Source organism: Porites lutea, chromosome 4 (genome assembly GCF_958299795.1).
Source record: "Porites lutea chromosome 4, jaPorLute2.1, whole genome shotgun sequence".
In the NCBI taxonomy this organism is placed as follows: domain Eukaryota; kingdom Metazoa; phylum Cnidaria; class Anthozoa; order Scleractinia; family Poritidae; genus Porites; species Porites lutea.
In genome coordinates this window covers 20,810,718-20,833,493 of record NC_133204.1, presented here as the reverse complement: position 1 = coordinate 20,833,493, position 22,776 = coordinate 20,810,718, and the positions used below count along the sequence as shown (strand labels likewise).

The following is a 22,776-nucleotide window of genomic DNA, read 5'->3' as shown; positions in this document are numbered from 1 at the left end:
TACACGGGTGACGTCATAGAGTATTTTGTGTTTGATGGCGGACACTTTTCAAAAAGTAGTCATCTATAAAATATAATACAAAGTCTAGTTAAAATATTGTTGTTAGTGTCAGGATCAGGAAAACGGTGTTTTTGAACGACGTTTGGTCTATAATATTAGCAGGCAGGTAGATCCAATCCCTGATTGTTCTTGTCATAAAACTATATTTTTACTTTTTAGTATTGGTGATGACTTTGAATAAATCTTCGTCTGTGTTACTATCTTGTCTTTCGTTCTTTAAAAATCACATAGGAAAGGAAAAAGGCTGCCTGGTCGTATGACGTGTTATAATCATTATTTCCAATGTGGGATATACAGTTCGAAATACAGACGAAGTTCTCTATTGCCATAACTGCGAATGGTGTCGGTCGTTAAACCCCGTTTGTTCTTTAAATGGAACCTTTATTAAGCGGACACCTCTATTAAGCGGACGCAGACAACTAAAAAGTACCTGAAATTGTCATTTCTATTGTTGCCAACCTCTATTAAACGGACACTTGTGATTAATTTCCACCACCCAACATGCCAGACACTAGAAATGTGAAAGATTGCCTCGAATTGCCACTCACACATTTGTCGATTTTTACATTAAAAAACGTGTATTGGCGAACTTATTTGATTAGTTTTACAGTACAGTATTGTTATCTATTTCGTTTTGTGTGTGTAGAGCTTGTTTCATTCATCTGATTTCTTCAAATTTGACAGCGGCACCCAACGACAATTTTCGGAAAATATCTGTTCGGAAGACGATTTGAGATCTAGATTTTTTGGAACATTTGTTTTAAAATTTCTTGCTTGCCTGCCTCTCCTAGAATTTTCGAACATCTAAAAAATGGTATAATTGCCTATTTTTAACGGATTTTTACCGTACAAAGGTCAACTAGAATTTTCGGGAGTCTTTTTTCTGCCTGGAATTTTCGAAAAGGTAAGTTTTGATCCCTATAATTTTCGGATCACTAGACTTTCAGCTAGGAAATCCGAACAGATGAAAAATTTTTAGGGGATAGAAATATGCCTATATCTACCGTTTAAATACTAAAATACGTTTAACAAATCAATGCTATTTTTAAGTGGTTTTGAACTATATTCTCGTTGGGTGCCCCTGATTTGAGTTGCAATCTATGTTTATGGTACTATCATATACATCGGGTTGATGGGTTTTTAGCAAAAACAGCTCATTTCATTTTCCAAATGACCGGTCCCGTCGACCTGTTCTGACTTTCGGAAAGCGACTTCTCAGTCAAAACTTGAATGAAGGATTCACTTTACTTCCTGCTGATCTCAGACCAATACCCGAGATGGTCGCTTACGTGCGAGTCAGAGCTTTGACTAAACTCACTGAAAAGCTATGCCGAAAACCGTCATCGCACAAATAAGTTCTTAGCCAATAGGCCACTTGCACTAAGAGGTCACGTGACCAATGCTTCCTTTAAACAATGAGTTGGAATCTTGCTGATGCCAAAAATTGACAGAGCACATAAAAATTATCTTACACCCGAAATTTGAGGGGAAACGCATTTAAGGGAGATATTTTACGGCACTTTGATTTTTCAACAAAGTAGTATCATTTGTATTGGCCGCCATGTTGGAGGGCATACTCTTGCCCTCCAACATGGCGACAAAAACTTCTTTTTGCTTAGATCTTGTTAAACGTTTGATAGTTACGCTCAGATGTGCTGTAAAGGTTCCCACATCAACTTTTCAACATTCTCCTTGAAGTTTAAGAGCAAAATTTGTGTCCAGAAAGAGTTAATTCACCATTTCAAAAATCACATTTTGGTCACGTGACCAACTACGAACTTACTCATTTTAAGAAAATGGTGCAGGTTTGAAAAACAAAATCACTATTATTTTGTTCAAGACATGACCCACTAATCGTTTTTTGAAGAAAAAAATCATCTAACTTTCACTTTCATAAAAACGATCTCACATGATCTGTTAGTGCAAATGGCCTACCAATCGGAGGAGCAAACTCGGATTCCTGTCGGAGCAAACGATGTTTTTGACATGCCAATCGTCCAATCAAACGTCCGTTCAGCCATTGAAGCTTTTTCTCGAGAGCTCTTCTCGTAAAGAAGTGAAATAATCAACCAAAGGAGAAGCACAGTCCACAACACAGAGACCACAGAAGATGCTAAGCGTAGAGAGAAACCTAACCGCTTTTTAAGCTTTTTTTTTTTTCTAACAAAAACCTGGTGTTTGAAAGGTAAGCAAGACTTTAATTAATTTTAAATTCTGTTGAGCCAAATGTAATATGGGTGAGGCTAGGCGAAGCGTAATGTGTGATGAGCTGAGGGTAATTCTTACTTCACATATCTAGACCTTAGGGCACCTAACTCTAGAAACCACTCTTTTAATGGTCGACAAGTTGAAAACTATGTACTGTCAAGAGATCTCTTGGTATACTATGTACTAATGTAGAATCAAGCACAAACTTTCTAAACCAAAATCTGCTATGCAGATCATTACACAAAGATGCTGGTCAGAAAACCGTTTAAGCGGTTTTAAATTGACAATTTTTCTACAAAAAAAGCTTATTGACCAAATGACGTCATGACATTATTTCATCCCAAATTGTGCCTTTTTTTCTGTAGTCTGTAAAAAGCCCCGCACCTCTGTACCCGAAGAACGCGGGAAGGATTTCCCAAGGGACCCAGAAATACTCGGGCGCAGAAAAATTTGTTTTGTTTTTCAAGGTTCCAACGTGGTATTGGGGCATTGTTAAATTATGCCATGGTTTGAAAAAATTGCATTTCCAATTAGTTGTTCGTAGCGCGTGTTGGAAGAAGCAATGTCGAGCGATTCCGAGACAGAAAATTCGTAATGTCAAAGCAGTGTTGGTGAGAGTGTGACTGTTGGGCCTTCGGAAAATATTTACAGCTGTTTGCAAACGTCCTTCGTGAGTAAGGAGAACGGCTATATAAGCTGCACGCTAAAAATGCGTACAGAGGATCTCATGACCGGTAATTTGCTTTCCACTGCGGAGATTGAAGTAGGGTCAAACAACATTTCACAAAATGAAAAGAAGGGTAAGGTATCACTCTCTGAAATTTCACTAGTTTTAGCGTCGTGTTTAACTTACGAAGTAACATTTTAACACGAAGTATTTCACAAACAACAAGTTTAATAATCAGGGAGAGATTTCTTTTACAGGTCACTGTTACAGGTCACTGTTTAATTGATACAGTACTGACAGTAATTAACTAAGCTAAATAGTATCTTCTTGATCGAAAACAACCTTTTGGATAGGGATTGGGGCTAGGAGACACATTCGGTGGTATATTTACGTTGTAGTTAATTTTGTATCTCAGTTAGTGTTTGTTTTTCTTTTGTTTTGGGGTATGGTAATGTATGCTAATGAAGTTAAAACAAAAGAAAAAGAAAAATTACCTGAGATAAAAAATTAACTACAACATTTATCTTTGACACGGTGATCTGTATTCTGACCTGCGGAAAGTAACCTGTAAAAAATACCTGCCGGTTTAATAAATGTAAGAGGGTTATGCTTCACAGCGGGTTAATACAACTTAGAACTCTATTTAAAGCCTTCTTCACTCATAAAGGTAGACCCTTCTCTTAGATACCCAAGGTACGTTTGGTTTCAAAAACCACTCAGACTCAACAAGTTAAGACTAAGAACCAGTAAGGTAACAAGATTTCCTCACAGCCCTATACATTTATTAGGTTTAATTTTTTTGACTCTATTCATAGAAACTTCTTGAGATTGTTGCATGTAAAACAAAATTAATCTCATGGCGCTCTGAGGAAATCTTACCCAAGACCAAGGGGTAGGACGTCGGGACGACGGGATTTTCATGGGCGAAGGTTCCAAACGAGACAAAGTCGTCGCATCCAAAGCTCATGCAAAAATATCCAATGAAAAGGCATGAGGCTAGATGACAATAAAGACGACAATAACTATGTCACTACAGGAACAAAGTCAGCTAAAACAGTTCATTTTTCAATAACTTAAATTTTAATACATTGTTTACTTCAAACATACAGACTTTTTTTATGAAACGTAAAAACGGTAGAAAACGTTCACAGTGTAATTTTAAGAAATACCTTATTATCATAAACTATATAAAAGGACCATCTCCACTTTGTGTGATGTTTACCATTTAAAACATGTCATAATTTTGAAACAAAACTAATACAGCATTAATAACTTACTTCTCCACACTATCTTTATAACATTAAACATTTGACGTTGTATACCATGCATGGTACACTTGCGGACAACTACTTAATTACATGTCTTTTTCATCAGTACTACTTTTCGAAAGAAATACTGCACTACTTTAACACAAGATCAAAATCAGAGAGGTTCCACTCTTTACGGACGATTCTTGTAACGCCCAGTCATCTTATAGACATAATAGACTTAGCTAACCCTGAAGGGGACTGATTAAGGTTATACCTTACGATTTGTACACAATACTTTGTGGGTGTGTGTGTGTGGGGGGGGAGTGGAGGGCTTAATATGCAACTTCCGTATAAGTTGTCTTTCGGAAATTGTGGGCGCTGGGAAAAACCAGATCTTAAAAGTCAATAGGAAGTAACTATCTTGAAGGGAAAGACCGTTTTAACGTGGAGTATGGATTTCTTACAACGCAATAATACGATTATCAAATTAGAGAAATTGTTCACGTTCTCAAGCGATGTTAACTTTCGTATTTCGTTTTGCTTTTAAAGACCGCAGCTTGCGTAGATTCTCTTCTGTTAGCTGGTCCCCTGGACGAAGCTCCAGTGCTTTCATGTAGCTCTTCTCCGCTTCATCAAGTTTCCCTTGCATGTGTAACATGGCTCCCAGATTCATATGTGCGACAGGATTCTGGGAACGAAACAAATATGCATCGCCCAAGCCAGGTTTTCCCTAATGTTGGTAAGTTATTACCTACTTATATACAAATTGCATTTTTTCAACACAAGTCTTAGATATTTTTAACTCATAAAGAGTATCATAAAAGAACAGTAAAGACGTCAGCCCGCTTCTGCAAAACAATTACTGTATTATTGAAACCTGTATTGATATCAATACCACACTGACCACACAGCGTCTCCATTCAAGCTTTATTATTTCGATAAACGTACCTGTGGTTTCAATTTAGTAGCAATCTTGTAACAATCCTCTGCCCTGTTGTTGTCGCCAATTTGTCTATAAACGTGAGATAAGAAAAAAACATAAAACGTTTGGAAGCAAGTCCTCGTCCCTCACCGACAAACACATTTCTTGACTATTTAGGCAAGACCCCTAATCCTACGTTAGCTTGAGCTGTTACGGCGACTAAACCTGGATTATTATTGATTAGCACCACTCGTCCTTTCAAATATCCATCCATGGTCTAATGCACTGGGGGGAACCACAGCAGCTTAAAGAGGACTCCTAATATAAATAAATGTGAACCAGTCTAGCTCTACTGCATGCGCCTCATGCGTATGGGGGGTTACTGGCTAAGGGAGACTTCTCCGAGGGATTTTAAAAGTTGCTGCAAATGCAATATGCCATGGTTTTGCGATGGTAGTTTTTTGAAGAATGGTCGCTACACTAAAGAATTTCTCAACATCTATGCAGAAAAAATGACCAACATTGTATAGGGGAATGATTCTTGTTACTAACCTAGTTACTTCATGGTTAGTAGCACTAATACCTTGCTCAGTCCACTCACGAGTCATGGGCAGGACATGAACGTCACCTTTCACCATACACCTATTGATTAGCAGTGGGTATATAAACAATATGAAAATGAGTCCAGTCTGTTACCTGAGATATCCAGCAGCTGTGAAGGCAATGTCAAAGTCATTAGGAGCTAACTGCATGGCCTTTGTAAACATCTTAGAGGCCTCATCCACTCGATTTTGATCAGACAGAAACTGACCTGAGAGAAATAAAACAACAAAACGTCACACAATGATTTACTAAAGTGTGCATTTGAAACTGCATTACGAATTTAGTACACTATCAGCCATGGACAAAGAGAATTGTTTTAAGGTGGGTTAGTTTCACCAGGAACTGTCGTGCTGCTTTGGTTAGGAGTGAAATGCTGAAATTTGGTTTCATCAACTGAGTTAGTTGATGAAGTAAATTTGCCACCGTAAAGAGCCCTTGTTCCTGGCGAATGATTTGCTCTGACAAAGGGTTAGCATTCGAAATGTAAGAGCTACTTTCAAAAGTAAAGAAGATCATAGCAGTTATTGTTTATTGCAACTTTCGCAGTTGCAAAAAAAAGCATGAAAAAATTCAAGCTTGTAAGGGGTTAGAACCCTTGACCTCTGCCTGACTGCCCTACTGGTGCAGAGCTTGAGCCAATTTAGCTAACAAACTCACTGGGAGCTGTTCATTCCGTTGGTTTGTTATATATTCATTAACCGGGTGAAAATGAAATAATGAATACATGTATATGCCAGTATGTCATATATTATAAGAACTGGCAGAGAAAGAATATAAATATGTTAAGCATGTAATGTTAGTAGTGTATGGTATGGGCCTACTTTCATACCTTAGTAGTGCAAAGTTTTAGGAGAGGTTTCTAAGATACATGTATGAGAACTGCTAAAATTAATGCACTTAGGGGTATTCATGGGAATTGCAGTCAACATACACAAGAAATCCCTTCAAATCCCTGTCAAAATGTTCACTAGACAAAAAATTAAGCCTACCATAGTGTGTCCATGCAGCATGATCATTTTCATCCAATTTCTGTGCTTTTTTAAACCATGATTCTGCCTCAGCAACCTTTCCCTATTGAGACACAGTATCTGTTATATTTCAAGTACAGGTACTGGTTATATTTAAAAAATAATTTCTAACCATCACAAGTAAATGGCTACGTAAAATTTATGGAAATTGGAAAATGTCAGCAGTATTGATGTATTAATTATTGAGGACAATATTTTCATATTAATTTTTCATGTATCTTCTGCTAGAGACAGACAGCCTGCCATTTCTATTCATGTTCACTTGAGCCACAAAGGGTCTCTAGGAACTTGCAAGGCAAAGGCAGTACCTTCTTTCCCAAATTATTTCAGGATCCTAAGAATGGTTCAAGTCCCACAGTTGAGCCTGTAACATCCCACAGCACCCCAACCTCTGCCCTCCCAACCTCCCAGAACCCTGTCAACTGAGTAGACATGTGAAAGTAAAAAAAAAAGGAAACTCAAAAATGTGAAGATTTACAAAGAACAACAAATCCAGCACATTAGCTACATGGCCTAGAGAAATTACTATTCTATCTAAAGTCTTAGATATTAATTTGCTGAGGCTGTCATCCCTTGATAGATCACCGAGACAGCAACTAAAAAATTTACAACATAAAATGGATATTAAGACCGATCATGTACTTACTATTTTGGCCAGATGTTTGGCATATGTAAGATGAACAGCCATGTGATCTGGTTTACTCTTCAGTGATGCTTTGTACCAGTTTTCTGCCTCTACATTATTTCCTGCTGCAGAGTATGCCTCACCTAAGTTAAAAGTGAAAGTGTAACATTGTCAGGTTATCATAAATACCAACATTGTTTACCTACGAAAACTTGGTGCCAAAGCCCTAGATTGACTATCAAGGACAGAGAGTAACCACCTTCTCTTTGTTTTGGTAAACTTCTACTAGTATTTATTCTATGACAAATTAAAGAGCACTGAGCCATTTACTTATTATCTAAACGCTGAAAGATAGTGAGTACACTAGCCAGATTTACAATCACAAAGAAATTAATGCAGAAGCATTCTTACACAAAAATTTTGACCCTTGTTTCCTATCTTATCACACACATTTCTGAACACATTCGTTGAAATCTTTAAAATAATCCCTACTTTGCACCATGTGGAAGTGAAGGGCTGAACCTTCAACCCACCCCCCTTAAATTTTTAAGATTTAGGGTCAACCATATTGCACTCCCCCCCCACCCCATACCCTCACAATTCTAGACCAATGTACCCCCTTACTGACCCAGGAATTCAGTGACGCCACCCATGGTAAATTATAGGTATTTTCTGGATATCACTCATAACAAAGCTGCTACCACAATAAATTATTGTGTAAGAAAACCTGGGGTATGTCTTGAAAGAAATCAATTTTAACCATCTTTCAATTTTTTCCTGCAAAAAAATTTTTAACCAATGCAAACTATTATGAATTTAGCACAGATAAATTTATTGTTCATACAATGCATAGCAAAATGCGATATGTGCCAACCCACCTATCATATTAAACAAGCTGTGAGGTTCATAATGAGGTGGTCTGGTCTCCACTGCATCCAGGTAAACACTGATGGCTTCCTGGTATTAATAAAAGCAGGAGTGAAGTCCATGTTTTTGGCAGTCTTATAATATGTCCACATGAAGTTGATCAGTGTGGCTCTGAGTTTTCACACAGCACTTCTCAAATTCATTAATAATTCATGAAGAAAATACGAAAGAAATTAATGTTTCATGATCTTTTATGAGTGTTTGGAAATCAGATGGAAAACTGCTCATTTTTGCATCCGAAATTCCTCCTTCTAAAATCATTTTGTTTGAGAAGTAATATCAAGCATTCGACACAGTGTTTCATCACCTGATGAAACACCTCAAAGTTCGTCAAAAATATTCCGCTGCACCTCGTATTTTCAACTCTCTTCTCAGTGTTTCATCTGGTGACAAAACACTGCATCTCATGCTTGATATATTGCTTCTAATAAGATGAAAAAATTATACAGTTCAAAGAGTGAGTTACCTGCCAAGTAAAAGGCTAAGGTAGCTAAGCCTCTGAGATCTGCATTTGCCAAATTCAAGATTCATGTTATCATTCTTTCAAATAACCAAAAAAATCTTAACTCCATATAAAATAAAACAAATTCTTTCTAAGAAATGCTTGCCAGTTTCTAGGCAGTTTTCTAACACAAACAGAATTGTTTCTGTACTCTTGTAGTCTAGATGTTATCTCAATAGCAGTCAACACCTTTTGAGTGGCTTTTGTGACTGATAACAGTTGAACTTCCAATAAGCAGCCACCCTTGGGATACCAGCAAGTGGCCATTCAGTGGAGGTTGGCCACTCAATAGAGGTTCGTCATAAACCGGGTCGTGAATTAGCATATTCCTTAGCAGAAACATCACTTTATTTAAAAACAAAAATGCAACCGGGGAAGTATTATTAGTCCAAAATTGGTCATCACCCTCTATCTCAGACTGTGTTTCTGTATCGTATTCTCTTACAGTAAAGCCAAACTGAGTTTGTCAAGTTCTTGCTGGCTACTTCACAGAGGTACATGGCAACAATGGGAAAACTCTTATAGGAGGGTCTCAATGGGGTGGTGACTTTTACGGTTATCGGCTAAAATTTTGGCTATTTTACGGCTATCGGTTAATTTTGTTCAGTTACGGTTAACAAAAAAGTTAAAAATTAACTTCTTTTGTTTCAAAAAGTTAAATATTAATTAACCTGTATTTTTTGTATCTTTAAATCGAAATAAGAGGGTCTGGATGGGGGGGGGGGTACAAATGTCAGTTGTCAGTTAAAATTTCGGCCATTTGTCAGTTGTCAGTTAAATTTTGGGCTTTTTGTCAGTTGTCAGTTAAATGGTTATTAATGATTAAGTATGAAACTTATTTGTATATTTTTAATGCAACATTTGGCTTAAAAGGCACATATAATGTACATTAAACATTAAATTCCAAAACTGATGCAATAGTACCTTAATTTTTAATCAGTTTTGCTATTGTAAGCATTTCAAGTGGCCCTCCTTTTTCCCAAGTCTTGTGTTACTCTCCTCCACTCAAACGTTTTTGCTAGCCAGAGTCCAACATAGCAGCCAATCATTAAGCCAATCAAAATTTATAACATCAAAATATTGTATACGCATTATGCGTGAGTCTTAGGCCCCGTCCACATGTATCCGGAGATTTTTGTATCCGCAAATTTTTTTATGCGGATATAAAAATATCTGCGTCCACACGTAGCGTATACGAATCGTATACGACCGTCCACACGTATCCGATTCGTATCCGGACATCTCAAAGGATCAGTCAACAGAGAATGCGCATTACAAAGAAAGCTGAGCCTGAGCTGAGCGTATACAAAAATATACGGATACGAGCGTCCACACGTATCCGGATACACAGCGTATACACCAATTTCCACTCTGGAGAGCGTATACAGAAATCTCCGGATACACCGAACGTATACGGCGGACACGTGTGGACGCTAGGTGTATCCGCATAAAAAAATTTGCGGATACAAAAATCTCCGGATACGTGTGGACAGGGCCTTACGCCTATGGACTAAAGACAACGATCCCACGCATCAAGGACAATAATCTTTGTGAAAAAGCAAAAGCGGACACGCAAACGCCCAACTCAAGGCCGGGGCGCGACATTCATTATAACAGAAATGGCCGTTTTCATACTAGGGACGGATTACTCGTGTGAGACGGGTTATCCTTTTCATGATTCGCGTCAGGTAGGTAATACTTCGTAATTTGAAAATGGAATAGTGTTAATTTTGAATGAACAATCCGCCCGACTTTATCCGTCAATTTCGACGGACAGTTTCAAGACGGGATTATCCGTTCCAGATAGCCTGTGTACAGCCGCCCCCTCCCCTCAGAAAAAATCGGAGAAGGGGTGTCTGTGGGGAGGGCGCTACTGTACACAGGCTAGTCTCAGACGGATAATTTATCTCTAGCTCTAGCGTGAAAACGGCCAATAACAAAATTCCCGTGTCCGGTGTTTTTAATGATAGCGAAGGACTGTACGGAACGACTGTCTGCCGTTGCCTTGTCCATAGGCCTCATTATTCCGCGCGGGTAATGCGTTTCGGGTCACGTGGTCCTAGCGAGTTCGCCACCGAAATGCCTTGACCGAGATTGCGTGGGAAGACGCCGTACAGGGACGGCAATGTCTACTGTAGCGTCAGAGAAAAACAGGGAAATGTTGTTTATGGGCAACGTGTTTTACAAACAGTGACATCTCTGCGTGTTGTTTCACTAGTGTTTTGAGGGCACAACCTCCTGAAAATAGCAAATATTAATCCCCAGCAAGAAGCCACACTTTCGCTATGGAAAAAATTAGCTCCCCGAGAGAGTGGAGGAAATGGAGCCTAGGTCTTGGTCAACACCTAAAAGGCGCTTCGCCTAACGTACGTACGGAGTCACACTGGCCGGGAAATAAAAAACGCTACCATAAGTGAATTTTGTACCTCCCTTAAAAGTGGCAAATCTAGGGAACAATTTCTTTTACGGTTAACTCTTTTTTACTCTATTTACGGCTAACGGTTAAAATTTTTCAATTTTTACGGCTATCGACTAAATTTTTGGCCGTTTTACGGCTATCGGTTAACCCCATTGAGATCCTCTTACAGAGATGGCCAAAAGATGGCCGCGGTCGCCTAATAGAGGTGGCCGCTTAAGGTGGTTGAACAAAGTTTTGGCAGTTTGTGAGTATATGTCATTTGCCAAATCATGGTACGAGAAAGGGTGAAGCTCACAAGCTGAAACTTGGCAAGTGAAAAATATACAGAGGAAAGATTTTGATTGACAGGTAAAATGTGTCGTTTTCGTAGTTTCCATGGCAACATGAACGATTGAATACAACCTTAAAATTTCACTTTTGCGCCATTAACATAAAATTCGCTCCTTAGATTTTCCTATAAACTTGCACACAGTTTACTATAATTAATCATTACCATTTGAAACTTATTTGATTAAACTTTAACAGACAGGGTTTTAGATAATCAATAATATCATTGTACTGTAATTATTAAATGTGTCACAAAATTCGTCTGTTCAACTTCCATTTTAAAGTTCTCATTATTCAAAATATGATAAAAGTAAAAATTCTGCCGAATATCACAAAATTTTAATGAGCAGATTTTGAGAAATCGTCTTCTGTGTACCCTTGCTTTTTCCGCCGCCATGTTTGTTTGTCTATTAATTCATCTTTGCCAACCATTTCAAATCTTCATGAAGGCTCTTTTTTGGACTCTCTAGTAGCTATTATACCCTGCCAAGCTTCTACTAAATACATCATTCCTTAACATACCATTGACATCAATCATTCAATAATATGTAAATTATGGGTTGAATGTAAATCTTCCAAATTTGGACTGTTTTAGCTCACTATGGAGAACTTGCCAGGGTCATTAAAAACAGCCAAAATGCAATAATTAATGGAGAAATATATTTGGAATGACTAAAGCTGTAAAGTGTGATCTTAACAATATTGCTGTTAAATCCAGCAACACTTGCTGACAATTAATGAGAGAAATTACTGATAAAATGAAGAGAAGAGGTTTTTGGACTTTTCCTTAACGAGTATTAATGGTTCAATTTTCCCTGTCTTATTTACATAACAGGAAAACTAACACTTCCTTGTGACAAACAAAACTGTTTGTCCTATTGTTTGTGTTTGTATTTTACAGATATTATTTTCAGTCTATAGCAAAGTTGTTGAGTTGCACACACAAGACCGTATGCCCTTAGAACAGGAGAATCTGTTTCTGTGCCTGCCTCCTCAAGAACTAACAGATTTGGAAATTTTTGCACCATCAAATACCAGAATCACGTTTAAAATAGCGAAATTTGATATGTCTTAACATTAACAGTTATATTTACGTGTCATAATTCCGAGGTATTTGTACGTAATTAATGACCCGCCTTGCAATTCAGTTTATGCTGCAAAAAGGTTGAGTAAACGATCATTATTATTATTATTATTATTATTAAAGTGTCCAAAAACACTCAAGTATGATTGTATTGTACACCTACAGCCATAACAAAAATGGTATGTTCAGCTGAACTAAGTCACTAACCTCTAGTTTTCCAAGCTGTACTAAGATTCTCCCAAGGTTGTACTTAATTGATGTAACTAAAACACATCAAAAGTGTACAAGTAAGGATATGTACATGTAACTACAAAATATTCTCATCCCAGAATAAAGAAAGAGAGGAGAGGCAATAACATACTGAATTAGGTAATTTTCAAACTAGTATCATGGAACTGAATTTCTTGGAAAAATTTTTGGGCACCATGTAGACCACTTATCTGCAGCTTAAAACACACCCTGTTAAGATGCCAAATAGTGAAACTGGCTGTTGACCCTGTTTAAGACTCACCACCCTGAAAACCATTCCCTTTGTTTAGCAGTATACATACAGCTGTATCTGTTTAGGTGAAATGATGGAGTATTCCCCCCTCCCTAAATTTTATTACATGTAAAATTCCTGATCTCTCTTTATTAGTTTTTAACACATTGCTAAACAAGATAACTTAACTTATACAAACCATGCAGTCACTTACTTGAATGTGAATGATGTTTAGGGTCCTTCAGTCCATGTCCACTTATAGTTGATGCATTCCTAAAAATCTTAAAAGCGGCAGTAACATAATTTTTTTCCCCGATTACTGCATGAAATTAACCTGGGATCAGGCTAGAGCTATCTTTGTTCCATTATTTTTGTGTATGAAATTCTAGTTCAACCACGTAGGAGGGAATGTATGGAAGCTGCTAAATTTTGGCCCGATCTCAGCTGGTTAGCATGAAAGTGACTGATTCAGACTGAGATTTATACGGACAGAGTTGAACAATGCCAAAAATATTAATAAAAACAAACAAAGAGGAACAAATCTCATTAGCAATCATTTTAACCAATAAGTTCATTATCATTCTTGTAAACAGCTGTCAAGATCGAAAGCAAGAGAAAAGGTGAATCTACATGTCCTGTAAAAATCAGTCAGAGAAAAAAAAAATTAAAAACATAACAACAGGACCTCTAAGAAAGTCATTTGGTAGGGGGTCTTAGGGGTCTTTGTTTTCAAGCAACCCTACAAACAACAAAACATATCATACATATCTACCTGGACAGCTTGCTCTTTAAGGCCCATGTCTGACAGCACAATCCCCAAATTAAGATGGGCAGCTATGAAATCAAAACAATAGAGAGCTGTGGAATCTTGAAATAACAAACGCCTATAATTTGATGTAATGAACAATAACTAGTTTTCAACCGAGCAATAATAAATATATAGGAAAGAACTTCAATACAATGAGATCCTGCTGTAGTAAACATGATTATTTTGCCAGTCCTATGGCCCTTTAGCACATCATGGTTCCACTGTAAAAAAAACATGCCATAAACAACCTAAACTCAAACGTCCTAAAAACCATATCATTTATATTTTTAGGGAAATGATCACAACATTTGAATAAACACTATAGCAAATTTCTCACCAGCTAATCTAGGTCTGAAATGGATGGCATTTTCATAACTACGAACTGCTTCACTATATCGCTGCTCTTCTGCTAAAAGAATTCCCCTGAAACAAACATTGGATTGGTTAACTATACATAAACTGACTTGTATTAAGACAGGATATTTTTTCAAAAGTCCAAATCTCACTTTTTTTTCTCCAAGATTTATTCCATGGGTATTCCCTCAAAGGAATTTTGGGTAGAGGTGTTTATTTAAGACAAAAACTGCTCATTTTGCTACCTTGTAAGAGACCTTATTTGGTGAGCATGACTCATTTCATTTCACATACAGAATTGGGTCAAGAAATACGATTTTTTAAGGGAAAAATGGTGGGGCTGCTCATTGCTAACCTTTACACTCTTTCCAATTTTGCTCCCCATCTAAAAAGACACCCTGTTCATAGTCAAATTGTATGCCCAGTTAAGACTTGAGACCGTGAAAGCCATACCCTGTTCAGTGGCACATACATGTACCCCTTTTAGGCCAAATAAAGAAGTACCCCCCACCCCCCAACAAACCTGGAAAGTAACCCCATCATTTTTATAGGAGAGTGCAAATCTAGGAGAATTACTAATAATTGATTATATCTGAAGCTAAGACGTTACGATTCATAAATTTCAAGCTAATTTTGAACCTAAGATTCTCTTTAATTTGCAACAGGGTTATAATTCAGCCGGTGTAATTGTGTGGACATTTGACATTTGGTGAATAAACTACCGCAAGTTTTTCTGGTGTTTGTGGATCTAGGTGGTCTGTAGGTAAGATGTCATTTTTTCTTTACAGAACAGTGAATAGTAGGTAATCAGAATATACCTGGTTCATTCATTCATTTTTGCATCATACAATCGCATGACATAGCCAGGATGACATGAGACACAATTGAAAAAAGAGGCAAATTGGTGGCCTGAAATTCTACTCAGTTAGCCACACACTGATGCAGCCATGGATTTGCCTAAAAGAGTATGAATATATATTTTAATGTGAAGATCCCATATGCTATGATTTTCAATATTTTCTACTTATTTACAGGTTTTCTGGAACTGTTTTCACAGCTTGCCAGGATCTCAATAATGCACTGGACCCTGATAGGAAACTTGAAACAAGAACTTTATGCAAATGGTGAGCACTTTATATGCAAGTGTGTACAGTACACTTACAAGTTATAGTGGGTGTCAGCCATATTGGACCGGTAAGAGAGTGCTTTCTTGTAAGCATCTTCTGCCTCTGGTTTTCTGTTTTGAGAACTCAGTACATTTCCTAGGTTTGACCATGCTGAGAAACACAAAAGAAAATAGTTTCACCTTCCCGAAAGTAGAAGGTGGAAAGTGAAGTTCTTTTGACAGCCCTAAGCCCTTACAAAATAGATAACAGCTCTCTAGTTGAGGTACCTGTCTTTGAATTGTAGTGTGGTAAATACCTGTTTGCCAACGGCTTATCCAATGGCAAAATATTCTTGTCTAATGAACCACAAATTAGCCATTTGATGTGATTATACTCTCACCTTTTGTAAACTCTTAAACGTAAATTAATTTTTGAGATCAATAAATTAGGCTTCAGGAATTAACTTCCACAATAACTTGTCTTTTACTCATTTCAAGTGAAATCATAAATATTCCTTTTGAAGCCTCATATATTGTCCTCAAATTAAAGGCAAATTAGAAACACTTAAAAAATCACTAGCTTTTTCATCAGAACTAATATTGATCAGCTGTGTGACTCTTCATAAAAACAATAATTTACTCCTGTTAAAGGAGCTGTTAAACTTTCAATAAAAGAGGTAATAAATCAACAGAATGGAAAACGAGATATTACCTTTAGGAGGATTTACAGAGATGCCAGATCTGTTAAAGTCGGGTAAGAAACAAAACAAAAATTAATAACACAACTGTTAGTACAGCAACAACTTATAACGGACCTAACATAACCTAACCTAACCTTTTCCCTGCATTTCTAAAAAAAATTGTTGCCTATAAAACTAAGGGCTGTCAGGTGTAAAGATCATGAAAGATGAAATGAATTTTAAGGGATAACATTAAAGAGGACAAGAATAGCCAGGTGCTGACACTTACAAATGTGAAGCTAAGTTCGCAAAATTACCACTAACAATATAATAGGAGAAAAAAGTTATCTGGGATACTGACACATTGTTACTGTATTCATATCCCAATCTGCCTCAATAACCTCAAAAGCAACCCCTTACATCTGTAATACAGTATATCTACTGGTACATTACTTTAATTCCACTTGTAGCTATACACATACATTAACCGATGTACATGATAAATGCATACTCATCCTTAATAAGCAGAAGAGGTTAATCCCATCATCAAAGGTTTTAATACCTGTACAAAACTTCTTCATTTTGCCAGTCCATGTTCCTTTGAACAGCTTTTGCAGAGAGTAGTACCAACATGCCCATTAAGAAGCCAATAAAGAACTTTCGCTGCTTTACATTACACACCTTACAGATTATATCAGCTCCAACTGCTATTAACAAACAATACCCAACACTTGGAATGTACAGAATTCTCTCTGCTACTACAAACCCCACATAGAAAAATAGGTTACTGGCTGGCAAGAAAGGAAGTGTTAATATTGCAAGAGACAAAAGCACTGTTTGGAGCAAACAATTTGTACTGCCAACATTGAATGTTCTCACTGGTAAATTATTGTTAAGATGAATACAATGACCGTAACTCAGTGAGACTGTTTCAGTATCTGTGGCTTCATTTACATGCTTCTTTCCATTCCTAAGCATTTGGTCTTTTCTATGACCTGTATAAAATTTTTCTTTGGACACATATTTTTTGTTGTCAATGTTCGTTTCCACACTTGTTTCACAGCAATGAATACATTTGATGAGAGAATAAAATCCCAGAAATGCAAAAAATCCATAAAACAGCACAATTACCAAACAGCGTGGATCTAAAAAGGATTCCAAAAGGGGTATTGCATCCATTGACCAATCAAAACTCAGTACTCTGGGAGAAAGGAGCAGCCAAAAATTAAATGCTGGTAAAAATAAGAAAGTTAAAAATCTTGTCAGGCTGCTTTCACAGTTGGCAGCAGGATTATCGGATGGAGAAAACTCTGGAGCTTGCTTCCCCATGATTGACAGTCGCATAGATAAAAGTCCGACTCCAGTAATAAATACTGACAAAAGACGCAAAGCACAACCACTCTGAAGAGCCTGCAATTAGGACAAAATAGAACTATTGTAGCTATAACTTCGTTGAGCAAATTATGTACCATAATTATTATTGACTTTACTTAGGGAATTATAGAAGAAACTTGTGCAGTTTACATGTATATGTGTACTGTTGTAATTTTATGTAATCAACAGAATACAAAAAGCTTAATTCAAATGAAACTTTTATGCCAATTTCTCAGGTCAGCAAAAAGAGATCTGATATGCAGTTCAAACTGAGGTATCTCTAAGATTTGAAATTTAGAACACCAAAATCAGCCTATAAACTTGCTGATGTTGTTATGTTGAATTTAGGGACAAGTATTGTCATTATATTCACAGTGTAATATTTGGATTCAAGTTTTACATGCTGTGTATACATTGTTTCAATTATACTGTCTTAAAAACCCATACAGTGTAAGTTTGCTATTTGTCAAGAAACAGTATAATTTTTCAATTATTTATAAGATTTCTGATTAATTACATGATTGGACACTATTTGATACCAATAATAAAACCAACATACAGATGTAATAACTGTGCAAAATTCCACAAAAATACTGCAAAATATCAGAAGCCAGCTTCTTATGTAACACAGTGCAGAGCTAAAAAGGCCTTTAAACGCCAGTTTAGCAAATTGTGAAAGTGATACTTGCCTGATACAACAACTCAGAAAGATTCTGTTTTTTCTTCTTGTTACTGATGAGGAGCAGGATCTCATACACAGCACATACTCCTAAAACTGTGATTCCTTGCTCTTTGCTCAGCATGCTTGCAACAGAGAACACTAAACTACACAGCAACCAATACCATCTTATGTTACTCCAGCCAAAAGGAGAAATTTGCATAGAAGTTTTTTGAGATCTGATATAAGCCAATAAAGATGCAATAAAAAACAAACAAGCTCCAATGTCTGCTCTTCCAACAATTCCAGTCACAGCTTCTACAAAGCAACATTAAAAAATAATGTTATGGTCTTACATATTTAAGTGTTACAAGACAAAAAAACAACCATAACACTTATTAATTTAAAGCCTATTCAGTTACACTAATAAAGAATTTAATAATTATTTCTCAGTTTTGCTAATAATATACTAATTATTTCTTGATTGATGGTCCAAAGAGTCTCTTATCCAAATAAAGTCTATGAATTTATCTATTTAAAGACAAGCTAACAAAAAATAATTATTACGCCCTCAAGGGGCTTAGTTTTGGTCTTACATAAGGAGAGGGTACCCCCACCACAGCTACTACAATAAAAATTTGTTTTTCCCAAAATTATTGCCAATTATGAGGCAAATCATTTTCTCAATCAATCAATCAATCAATGTGTGTTGTTACTACCAGCTACACCATATATTTTACACATACAGTTGCAATTTGTCTATTTAGGGTTTAACAAGGTTATGCAAATAATAAGCAATAAAGGAGCAGCATAACTAAAAAAAATAAATTATAATAATATGATTTATTAATAGTAAAACTATCTGCCCAGTACATTCGTAACATAAAATAATTATGGTTATTTATTCAAAAAAAGGCATGTAGTGAGTATATCATATCAGCTGGAGTCAGCATATCAATCGTACCTGTATGAATAGGGTGAACAGCAAACAGGAGTCCTGCCACAAGACTTGGAAAATGGGCATGGACTAAAGTGTATGATAATGTTACAACAAGCCAGCATACAGTAGTGTGCAGTAATACATTCACAAGATGATAACCAAATGGATTTAATCCCCCAACATAGTAGTTTATTCTAAATGATGTCACACACAGCGGTCTGTAAGACTTATGACTGCCACTGTGAGTCAGTGGTGTTCCCCAAAAGTCATTGAATAGAACACTGCTCCATGGGGTTGATGGTAAAAGATCGGAATTCTTAACAATGGCTCGGCTGAGAAATAAGAAAAAGTTAAAACATTAGCGTTTATTACTATGGAAAATTAAATCAACACTGTCATTTAAGGACAAGGAATAATATGAAAATAATAATGACCTCCAGTTTTGAACTTAGTGCAATCATGGAAAAAAGTTCCAATTATATCTCACCAAAATGGGTTCTCAATAGATCAGTCAATCAAATCTTTATTTTAACATGATAAAAATTCATCAGGTCAGCACAATATAAAATACAACCATATAATAATTTCTAATAACAATCAATCAATACATATCTATAAAAACAAGTCTCAGTAAAAATACTAACACTATTCCTTATAATAATATTTAAACTAAACTATAACGTTGGATTAGACTATCCACTGGATAAAAATGAGACCAGTGAATAACGCAATTGGTTTCCCTGGTACTATATCCACTGGATAGTGATTTATCCGGTGGACAGTGCTATCCAACGTTTGAACAACTGGGGCCAGATTTTATGATCACACTCTCCACATGTAGTTATTGCACATGTCAGAAATGTAAGTAATGGGCCTAACCCTCTGAGGAAACTTTTTGGAGGGGGAAGGTGGGGCACACTCAAAATGGCTACTCATTGTGTGCACACCTGCAGAAAAAGTAGCCAAATAATACAGTAGAGAGCACTTAGGTGGAGAATACAATTGAGACTACATTTGACACACATTTTGGGAATATCCCAGTTTGAGGTGCCAATCTTGCTGGGTTTTTCTTCAAATTCTCCAAGTTTCCTTGCATGGTTCGGCAGGTCTAGAGAAGCGCTGCATTTAATTGCATTATCATTTTTACAATTGAAGTCAGAACGCAATGGACATCAAGTTTGGTTTGTAAAAGTCTTGGCCGTAATTTTAAGATTTGTTGTTGTTGTTGTTGTTGTTGTTGAGTCGTTTTTGTAAAAGCGTCTTGGAGTACGCCATAAATTTAACGATTAAATGACTGAATCGTACAAAACAGCTTTCAACTCACTACACTAGCACAGAAAATTTCCAGTAGCTCGGAAACAAAAAGATTAATAAATAACGCGTGAAGCGCTTTCCCACTGTGACAATCGATTCCTCTGCCAAATACATGACAAGATTCGCAAACGCCTCACGCCATTTAATAACAAGAACATTCCAAACACTGCTACATTTCTGACAAAATTAGCTTTGTGATCCTTTCAAGGGTGGCTACAGCGTAAGCGTAACTTATTTAAAAAAGGGCTTATAACCAGCATTAGATCACCTTTGTACATCAGGTTTACCGTGGCCGATTAACTCAAAACAATCTTTCTTTTGCACAGGTAGCCTAACCTACACAACTCTGACGGTTCTGTATGTTATCCAAAAACTAACTCCTCGAAATTCTGCTTGTGCGACACATATAATAACTTTATCGCTGATCGCATTCGTTCTAAATTAATCAACTCAACTACAAACCTTCGTGATGTGTACATAAACCGAGATTATTTTATGTTTTATTTCCCTTGGCGCTTACCTGTATTTGATCCTTAGGTTGCCCACAATATTTCAATAAACAATCCTGTGCTGCGTACTAGCAAAGCGCTGTAGCGCACGGATCGCGTCGCACGAAATAATTTTCTTACAAAAAGTTGAAGAGATTAAAGAATCTCGGGGAAAAAACCCCAAAGAACTGAAAGGCTCATTTTCTAAAAGGCACCAAGTTTGTTGTCGATGTCGCTTCTTAGCGTTAATCCTCGATAAAAAAAACCTGTAAGGTCTGTAAGAACTGTGAAACCTCAACACCAACACTACCCTCCTACTAACACGAAAATCCTACCTATCATCGTACACAAAGTCCGCGGACAGCGAGTTTAAATAGCACAGAAGTCCTGCTACTGAAGAAACTGCCACTGTATGCCACAATTTCCATTTATCACTCTGCATGACCGTAGTTAATGGTAGTTATAATATAACTAGTTTTCACACCTCAGTTTTTCAACACTTCCAACCGCCATTGTTGTGATTTGCGGTTATCGCGGCTGTGCAACCAGGCCAAAGCTGTCGCGCGTGTGGATTTCAAGAGGGAAAGGGAAACCGAAAGGAACAGAACTGTCTCCCCTTTTCCCCTCTCTCTTCTCCTACCCCCGCTCCCCACTCCTCCAGAGAAGCATGCTAACATTGTCAAGCTAGTATAAAGGGATAGATACTAAAGTTTTTGGTCTCAGTTAACGTGTTCAAGACGGAGAGCCGTTAGGGATCGTCCCGGGGGGATCGTAAGGGTCTTTTTAACCCCAACCCTCACCCTAAGCAGGAGCCCATCAAATTTGATGGGCTCCTGCCCTAAGACAGCATTCTTTAAAAAAAAAAATAGACCCCTATCCCGGTTCCCCGGCCCCATACCGACCCCGCCTTTTACTGACACCCCTTCCAAGCAGCACAAGTGAAAACCTGACAGAAAAGGCGAATGACCTTTCAAAGATTCTGTTTAATATTCAGTACACCTTGCAGAGTCGCAAACTAAAAGCATAAGGACAATGTGGCAAATTCCATTGTCTTTTTTCAGGAGCAATACTTAAACAAGAGGTAATTTTAGTCAAAGACTATGATAAATACTTGTGTGCAGAACATCACAATACTTAAGTAGAGGACCAGCAGTAAGAAACAAAAGGAAAAACGGTTACCGGAAAAACGACCCAAGAGAAAAAAATACTACGAAAAAAGGCAAGCAAACAAACGAAAAGACATGGCTTTAAAAGTTTGGTTCCATTCACTGATCGCACGCTTCAGCCAGGAATCAAAAGCGTTTCTGGGCCCTTTCTCATCAGTAGAATTATTTTGGAGACCAGACCGGCAAGTCATAAACACTTGTTCTCATCTAATTACTCATGAGTCATGATGAATTTCACCGATTTTGTATCTCCACTTAGTGTTTTCTATGTAAAGACCGCGAAACAAAGATTGCCACGAAATTTATGTAACTTAAGTTGTGAATAACTGTAACATTTAGAAATGAGGGAGTGGTAAAAACCTTTTATTCTATAAAACCTGCATGATACGACATCTAAGGCTGGGTTACCAGCCGCTATTCAGGAAATGTGCCCGTGCCGGACCCGAGAGCTTGGCCGACATCGAGCCTTACGGCGTCTTTACCCAAGCGTTTTTCCTTTCATATCAACCTGGCGATCCTTACGAGGTTTAAATAACAAAATTGAACTGAGCCCTAAATTTCTTTTGAGATTATCTCAACTAGTTTTGTTGCCACTGAGTTGTAGTTGCAAAACATTTTCAACTTACTGAGAAATCTTAATTTTAAACCTGATACAATTGATGTGCTCATGTAACAGCCCTCTTTAACAGACCTGGCGACCCTGGTTGTTCATCGAGAACTCGGCAAAAAGTCTACCAGGTCAGACAGAAATCCACCAGGTCGATTCTATTTTTCACCAGGCAGACC

General features: G+C 37.2%; 1 protein-coding gene across 1 annotated transcript; it reads right to left on the bottom strand.

Moving 5' to 3' along the window:
- Window positions 1-4,166: 4,166 nt before the first annotated feature.
- LOC140932849 (protein O-mannosyl-transferase TMTC2-like) lies at window positions 4,167-21,373 on the bottom strand. Its single transcript, XM_073382353.1, has 16 exons — window positions 21,160-21,373; window positions 19,047-19,354; window positions 18,114-18,400; window positions 16,613-17,460; window positions 16,083-16,111; window positions 15,428-15,542; window positions 14,249-14,334; window positions 13,876-13,937; window positions 13,318-13,384; window positions 12,830-12,885; window positions 8,242-8,320; window positions 7,385-7,506; window positions 6,700-6,781; window positions 5,804-5,918; window positions 5,134-5,197; window positions 4,167-4,873 (listed from the first exon to the last, which is right to left on the bottom strand). Exons 1-16 carry the CDS (start codon window positions 21,264-21,266, stop codon window positions 4,694-4,696), a joined length of 2,607 nt encoding a protein of 868 aa, XP_073238454.1. The 5' UTR covers window positions 21,267-21,373; the 3' UTR covers window positions 4,167-4,693.
- Between the last annotated feature and the right edge of the window lie 1,403 nt (window positions 21,374-22,776).